General features: G+C 36.0%; 1 protein-coding gene across 1 annotated transcript; it reads right to left on the reverse strand.

Annotated features, from left to right (window-relative positions):
- Positions 1 to 6,588: 6,588 nt before the first annotated feature.
- LOC148017395 (uncharacterized) lies at positions 6,589 to 7,620 on the reverse strand. Its single transcript, XM_087663127.1, has 3 exons — positions 7,275 to 7,620; positions 6,974 to 7,179; positions 6,589 to 6,782 (listed from the first exon to the last, which is right to left on the reverse strand). Exons 1-3 carry the CDS (start codon positions 7,387 to 7,389, stop codon positions 6,678 to 6,680), a joined length of 426 nt encoding a protein of 141 aa, XP_087519253.1. The 5' UTR covers positions 7,390 to 7,620; the 3' UTR covers positions 6,589 to 6,677.
- Positions 7,621 to 8,753: the final 1,133 nt, after the last annotated feature.

Raw genomic sequence — 8,753 nt, forward strand, 5'->3', positions numbered from 1 at the left:
TACTTGTAGATTATAGCTTTTTGCAAAGTTTTCTCTTAATTCAACCAAATTATAAGCGTGAAGCTTGATAGGAATAATTATTCTACATGGAATTTTAGGATGACAATTTTCTTGAAGAGCAAAGGTATTTAGAATTACATTAAAGGACACATGGTAGTAGCACTTGAAGTTCCTATACAAAATACTATTGCAATTAGGTAAAGACTAAGAAAGATTAGAAGCAAACATAGAGTAAAGTCATGTATAATTGATGACTCTCTATTAATGTCATAGATAGTATGATGGGCTATTTACAGAAATCGAAAACCCATGCTATTACATGGAAGAATTTGGCAAGGTTGTTCGAAGTAAATAGAAAGGCAAGAAAACTGCAACTCAAGTCTGAGATGAACCATGTTTAAAAAGAGAACCTATCCATTAATGATTATACCTTGAATATTAAGAGTATTCTTGAAGATTTTGGATCTATCAATGTGGTAGTTGATGACGATGATGTTGTGCATGCATGTTTATATGGACTTGTAGATGAATACAAGAGCTTCAGGTCATTTATGAATACAAGAAATGATAGACCTAATTTTGCACACTTAATTTCTATGATGATACTCGAGGAGAAGAATCTTGGCTTTGATTCCTAAAACTTACTTCAAAAAATATATTGAAATTAGAAATGGGAGAAAGTAACAAGGTAATCATGCACCAAGTGCATAAACAATGATGATAGAAGTAAACAATTATTTGTGATGCAACACTTTATGAATACTGTGATTGTTGATGGTTCATCAAAGAATGATGTATGATATGTGGATTCAGGTGTCTTTACCCACATGATTTCTCATGGTGAGTAATTTAGAGAGATGCATATTCTAGAGTCTCCTAGCTATGTGGGGATGGGGATGATACAACTCACCCCATTACTCAAATTGAAAATGTTCCTTTGAGTATGAAAGATGGAAAAATTAAGTACTTGGTTGAGGTGCTATACGTACCAAATATTACAAAAACTTGGTTTTTTTTTTTGTCAGATGGCAGAATAGGCATTGTAGATTTGGTTCACATCTAAATTTAGTTTTTATGTAGAAGATCTCACCAATTATTGCATGTTGATTGCAAAAGGAAAATGTGTTGATAGATTATTTACTCTTAATATAAGTCCATCTGAAATAGATGCTACTATGTTTGCACAAGGTTCACATGTTGTGGCTAGTATTAAAATTTGGCATAAGAGAATTGGTCATGTGAATGTGCAATGGTTGAATGATATACAATCAAAACAGATTGTGGATGGCTTGTCCAAGTTTAGGGGTGATGGGATGAATAAAGTATATGAAGCATGACAATTTAGAAAACAATGAAGGTATGTGTTTTCACATAAAAACATGTATGTAAGAAGCCACTTGAATTGATACATTTTGATATGTGGGAACCTACAAAAACTGCAACTTTGAATGGTTGTAGGTATTATGTTTCCTTCATTGATGATCATACTTGCAACGTATGGGTTTACTTTATGCATAAGAAAAGTGAGGTATTCACTTACTTTAGAAGCTTTAAGGATTTGGTTGAGAAGGAGATAGAGTTTCATATTAAATGCCTAAGGTCAGATAGAGGGAAAGAATATCTCTCCTATGAGTTTTTTGATAGTGGAACCCACTTTTTTTTAGGATGCAGTGGATAATGTATTGGGATTGTTCTATGGATGAAGAAATGACTACACTTATGGAGAATGACACATGAAATTTAGTGCCCTTACCTAAAGGCAACGAAGCTATTGGTTGCAAATGGGTTTACAAGGTCAAGCAAATGGATCTATTGAGCACTATAAGGCATGTCAAAGGGTATGCATAGACTCATGGTATTGATGCTCTAGTGGCTAAAATGGCCACTTTAAGGACTATCATAACAATGGCTACATCAAAAGATTGGATCATGCATCAAATGGATGTTAAGAATGCCTTCTTGCAGGGGGAGTTGCAAGGGGAAGTTTATGTGGAGCAACCACCTAGTTATGTGAATAACAATCATCCAGATTATGTGTGTAGGCTTTGTAAGGCCTTGTATAGGCTGAAGCAAGCACCTAGGACATGGCATGATAGGATTATAGAATACATTCTTAGCATTGGATTTTACATAGCAAAGGCTAATCACTTACTTTGTGAATGTGATACTAATGTAGGTATTGTGGTCATTACTATATCTATGGATCATTTGATTATTATGGGTGATATATATAGAGATTGACAATGTGAAGTGTCTTTTCAAAGCTTAATTTGTGATGAAAGATTTGGGAGAGCTATGCTATTCTCTAAGCGTAGAGATAATTAGGACTGTAGAGGGTATATGGCTGTCACAAAGACAATATGCATTGGATATGTTCAAAAGTATGGTATGGTTGATTGCAAGCCTATTTCTATACCTTTGGGTGTTAATGATAAGCTTAGTGCACATGAGGGTGACTTGATTGAGGATGTCACTATGTATCAGAAGATGGCGGGCAGTCTTATCTATTTAACAATCACTAGGCTAGACCTAAACTATCAGTTGGTTTGGAGAGTTTATTTATGTAGCTTCCATGAGGCCACATTTGAATGTAGTACAATGTACATTGCAGTATGTCAAGTCCACATTGCATTATGCCTTATTCTATGGTATAGGCATATCATTGGATTTGCATGGTTAAATAGATGCCAATTAGACCGATAATATTTTAGTTAGGAGATTTATGAGTGGTTTTATGTTTTTCTTTGGGAGTGCTATTGTTACTTGGAGTAGCAAGAAATAACCGGCATGCAATTGCCTAATGTATTATAGAGGCAGAGTATAAAGGTGCTATAACTGCAACATGTGAGGTAGCTTAGTTATGCAAGCTACCTGGTGATTTGAAAATGTAGATGGATAAGAAGTTTGTCATCTACTATGATAACCTTAGTAGCATTCAACTAGCTACAAACCTAGTGTATCATGTGTGGAACAAACACATCAAGGTTCATTACCATTTCATTTGAAAGCTAATTCTAGTAGGTGATATTGACCTGGTTTATATCAACACATAGGATCAAGTTGTTGACATTTTCACCAAGGCCTCAGGAGCTGAGAAGCTTCAATACTTCAATTTGAGTTTATGAGCTTATGTTGAGCTCGAGAGGGAGGGTTGAGATGTCAAGCTCTACATGAGTTGGTTTCCACTACCTACCTTGGTAATGTGGTGCAATATTATTCACTAGGTACTAGGTCACCAACATGAGGATACACTAGTGATTCTACACTTGGACTACATTCATGTAGTCCATCCTTGGTTATGGTACATTCATTGCACCACCTCTTCTTTCCTAATCAATTCATACTTAGTGATCTTGCATATATACATTGTGGTACTTTCATATTAGTCCTTTATTATGTTATAGACTTAATTCTTTTATGAAAGAAAAAGAAAGAAGAAAAAAATATTTTAGTCCTATCTCTTTGTTTTCTCAAGTCTCCATTACTTTTGTGTATGTGTGCTCTTGGGTGCTTAGCCTCTCTCCCCTCTTGTTTGTTTCCAATCATGAGATATCTTAAGGTACTACAGATATGTACATATGTTATGGTGGCCAAGATATAGCAATCATGGGAAGCACTGACTTTGATTATGTAGAATATGCATATAGTAGTAACTCCACCTCTTACTATGTCTTCACTTTTACTGGAGATGCTATTTCTTGGATGCCCAAGGTGCAAAAATGCACAACCCTATCCACTACAGAGGCAAAGTATGTTGCAGCCCTAGTGAGGCTTGCAAGAAGGCTATCAAGTTGGGCCATTTGGTGGCAAACCTTAGTATTACTGATGTGGTTCCTACATTGCATTCGAAGTCTATGAGTGCTATTCAGTTGGTCAAGAATCCAGTCTTCCATGCAACAACAAAGCACATTGAGATGTGTTACCACTTGATCAAAGAGGTCATTGAGGACAAGTCCATCAAATTTGTTAAGATCTCAACTAATCAAAATCTTGCAAATATGCTCACTAAAACCCTCTTAGCAGAGCATTTTTCTTTTCTTAGGAAGTTGATGGGCATTGGATGAGATGATGTATTTCCTCATCTTGTTGTAATTTATGTACATTTGTACTTTGTCATCTTTTTTTAAATTTTCTCCTCACAAGGAAAATATTTTTCTTTAAGTGGGAGGTTGTTGGGGGAAAAGGTGTATACAAATAACTACCAATGTATCCATTACACTAACAATATCCACACACCTATACACTACAGGTGGCAAGTGCCCATCACTATCACTTTATTTATTACTTTTTCTATGATATTTGAATAGAGGAAGGCCAGTCACACATTGTGACTATTAGAGTTTCCACATCCTGTGTCTCTTGCTCTTGCTCTTGCTCTTGCTTTCTTGCTCTCTTTCTCTCTTGCTCTCTTGCTCCTTCCATCATAGCTCTTACTTCTACTCGTGTGCTTCCACTCAAAGTTTCTCCCTTCAATACTAATGTATATCCCCATAATTTTATCAATGATTATGATTATATCAATGGTAGTACTTTTTCACTTATAGTGTTGGAACCTAATATTGGAATACCCCTCCCTTGTAGTGTATTATTTGGGATTTGGTATGAGCAGAGATTTACTACTATTAGGTGTGGATAGATGTGGACTACCAAAGCCTTGATTTGAGTATTGCATTGCCAGAAATTCTTGTATACAAGTGGAGTTCAAAGTTAATAGTTGAGAAAGAGATGGGTAGTAAGAGGATATATGAGTTTTGAGGTCTACAATAGTAAGAGAGTTGGAAGCAATTAGATATTAAGAAAGAGAAAGGTAGTAAGAGGATATATGATTTTTGAGGTCTAGAATAGTAAGAGAGTTGGAAGCAATTAGATATTAAGAAAGAGAAAGGTAGTAAGAGGATATATGATTTTTCAGGTCTAGAATAGTAAGAGAGTTGGAAGCAAATGTTAAGAAATGCTTGAGATATTATTTGTATAATTAATTAGATGGAGTCTTGAGGCTTTACTACTAAATGCATAAGTTTTTCGACTACTATAACAACTTCTTAGTTCAAGCATTCGTTTGTGTTATGTTTAGTGAGTTTGGATAGTTTATTACCAAAATGCACTATCTTATTGTCGAATATTGTTTTTCTATGATGCATGTTTTAATGTCTTTGGCATAATCAAGCATATCTTGACACTTCCTAACACTTGACTACATAGTTCATACATGAAATCTAGTGTTCATGGGTAGCATTATTTTTCAATTGCTATATCTCTAGTTTGTATACTTTTACTTGCTACAACTTCTGTGTTACTTTATGATAGAGATAAGTGTATTGCACTTGAAGTTGGCAGCTTAAATATATGTGCTTATTGATTGATATGCTAGTAAGCACCTATGTGGTCTCTCTAGATAAGGACTACGAATATTTTACTTTGCCTGTTTTAATAGAACAAGGGCATCAATCATTTACCACTTGATATTTATGTGTTACTATTATATAACAATCAAGGATATAGTTTTTGTATAGATATTAAACATAATAGGATACTAGTAGACCATTTCCTAGATAAGAAAAAATAGGAATTTATTGACAAAAGTAAATGTATGTAAGAAAATATTTAATAGAGAAATCTCAATCCTTTACTATTGCATATTTGGAATCTTTCTTGAATTGTTCTAATAGATGTTAGAACTAGACCAGGATTTTTCTTAGATGGCAAGTTTTTTATACGCTAAAGTGGCAAAGATTATTTTTTTCTTGGATGATAAAATTGAGATAAGGTTCTTGCTAGATGGCAATTTTTTCTATGTTGATCCATGCATTTTTCTATATAGAATCTTGTGGTTGATGGGTTGTTATTCTTGGGATTGGGTAACGATACACCATGTGTTGCAATTCACAAGATGAGAGCCCGAATATACAACACTTACAAGAGAACTTGGTAAGAGAGAATTGTGTTTTGTTTTTTGACACTAATTATATATCACGGGTTGTATAGATTGGTAAAGTTCAAGAAACTACACTTATTGAATAGTTCTCATAGTTGAGATCACTTGAAGTCAAGAACTTATTTATATTAAGTGTCTTCAACACAATGCAAGTAGAATGTGCACATTAAAGCACAAACCAAAAAAATGTAGAAATATGTGGGGTTTGATGTAGTGGCATCTATATGTTGGGATTGTTGTATGTAATGGAAAACCTATTTTATGGTGTGTTTCGTCATCCTATTTAAAGAGTCCTACTCCTTTGTTTTGGTATACCTTGCTCCAAAGTATGATCGTGTGTTTCTTCATCCTAATTAAAGAGTCCTACTCCTTTGTTTTGGTATACATTGCTCCAAAGTACCATAAGAAATTTCAAAGCATTGTTATCTGATATTACCAACCATTCGAACAGCGCTTCCGAGAGTTATAAACACTTTCGAAGAAATGGCAATCATGATCTATCGTTGTTTTAGTCAAAAAAGGAGATCAATATAGATGCTAGTATTGAAGCTGAAAGAAAAGTAGTAGATAGTCATACATTGAGCCACAAATGCAATTGTGATCATGTACCTGCCTAATGATACATTTAACACTTAAAACGTAGCGTGAGGAGAGTAGGTGTGCAGATGAGTCAGGATGATAAAGGGCAAATAAGGGTGTGATTGATAAAGGATAAATAAAGGTATGATTAGAGGTCGGATGATTAGCGACGAGGGGGCTCGGTGGGAGGGTGAGTCCGGGCGGAGGGGTAATCCAGCTGGTCGATCAAGAGCCTCCCATGGAAGAGCAGCTCCTTATTAATGTGATGCTGCGCCCAAATACATCAGAATTTGATAGTTAATAAATGGATCGGCTCACTTGGAACCCACTGAATCCAGGCATATCATGTGATAACTGAGCCCATGTAACTTCTGAGTCTACTTAGAGTACATGAGCTGCTTTAGAGACGATAATCGTAATTTGACAAGGAAAACATAAGAGCCGCCCATACTAATTTACCTTCCTACGTTCGCCGCTCCGCGTCGAGCGAACATTGGGACGTTTAATGCTTTGATGGAGAGGATTAATGTTGTTGATGATGAGAGCGCCAGTCGTGGGATTAGGCGCCTTAATGCTGCATTTGTTCAATGTATCATTCATGAGATCAGCGGCGGCGGCAGCAGCTGGAGTCGCGGTGGTATGATTCGCCCTCGGCATTATATTCTCTGCAGTCGTTCAAAACAAGCTATGAGAATACGTACGTATGTATGTGTTTGAGAGAGAGAGAGAGATATCAGAGAGAGAGGTTGCATGAGCTTACGCGGTGTCTCTTCCTGTGAGAGACCAAACCCTACATTCCCCAACACGTATATTGCTATCAGAAACGCGGGGATGATGTACGCGGAGACGATGTACTGATTGAATGTGCTGGCCATCTCTCTCTCTCTCTCTCTCTCTCTCTCTCGATATGTATATATATGACGGATAGAGAGAAGACGACGCCACCATTTTATACCGTCCCGCCTCCCCTTTCTCTGATCCGTGCCACCGCTTTCAATTCCTCATGCAGTTCTGTGACAGTGTTTGATTGTAGCACAAGGGAAGTAATTATTCCTTTCACCCATCTGTAATGGCAGACCTTCGAGGGGGCACACTCTCGAATCTCGCCAATTGATAGGAAGAACAAAAGGCATAACGGATTGCATCGAGCACTTATGTGTCCAATCGACACATATATATCATGTACATTTGGACCACCACCCCTCGAATTAATAAGCTCCATAGTTGAGCCTTTGACATGACCAACTCCAAAAGCCAATAATGGAGACTAAATGATGCATCTGCACTATTCCACTAGCAAGGACAGTTGACCTTTAACAACACGGCCCACAAGTTACTACTATTACTTGTACCAAATATATGCGGTACTCTTACTCCATGTGGACGTCAATATAGTTTAGAGAACGACATACCATCAAATGCCATTGACACCATTGACAAGACAGGCAACTATAAATTAAATGATAAGTATTAAGTATGCATGAAAGTTTTACCAAGAACACCTTTTAGCTCCATCCCTTTCAAGAGATAAGCCTACTAGGGTAAGATTTAATTTTACATTAATTCATCATTACTTCTTATGGAAATATTGATTCTGATTCGACTTTACTTGAAATTCAATCAACCATCTATGCACATTTCTCTTCACATGAATTTAAAATGTATGTTTTGCAAAGAATATGGCCTAGTCCTCATCCAACCATATTATTTAAGTATAGCATCATTTGGACCACTCATAGATCACCTTACACAACCACCTTTTCTACCCAACTCCTTGCCCATTTGCCCATTATTTGATATTCATGTCAAATTCTTTTTGAAGAAGATACTATTAGATAATAGTTGGCGAGTTTGAATTTGTGATCGTTTGAGTCTTTTGAAAGGGATGAACATGATGCTATTCTTGAAGCATTTTGTGGTATTCGTGAACATCTTGTGGTAGCCTTAAAACTGCAACTAATTACATGCAAGACAACATGCACGCAATATTGCTCAACAAGTGAGCACAAACTTGTCTTTTATTCATGGAATGTATATACTAAAAAGGGGAACTAGGAAAGATATTGATGTTTCTATTGATTTAATGACAATTGTACGAAGTACAACATTAATATGTAACTAAGCCCTTTATATGGGACCCTTCTACAAATAAAAAATGTGTAAAAATGGTATTTTTAAAATCCCTTGTATTAAATCCATGTGATACATACATATATTTATGATTGACCTTCCTGGGTTC

Source organism: Lygodium microphyllum, chromosome 22 (assembly GCF_053477565.2).
Source record: "Lygodium microphyllum isolate KBCC chromosome 22, Lygodium_microphyllum_v1.1.10, whole genome shotgun sequence".
In the NCBI taxonomy this organism is placed as follows: Eukaryota; Viridiplantae; Streptophyta; class Polypodiopsida; order Schizaeales; family Lygodiaceae; genus Lygodium; species Lygodium microphyllum.

What these genes read in the sequence shown, in the direction of transcription:
- LOC148017395 (XM_087663127.1), bottom strand. Translation starts at nt 7,389, where the DNA reads ATGGCCAGCACATTCAATCAGTACATCGTCTCCGCGTACATCATCCCC. An exon ending in CTCACAGGAAGAGACACCGC is followed by an intron (nt 7,180 to 7,274) that starts GTAAGCTCATGC and finishes GAACGACTGCAG; the next exon opens with AGAATATAATGCCGAGGGCG. An exon ending in GGAGCGGCGAACGTAGGAAG is followed by an intron (nt 6,783 to 6,973) that starts GTAAATTAGTAT and finishes ATTTGGGCGCAG; the next exon opens with CATCACATTAATAAGGAGCT.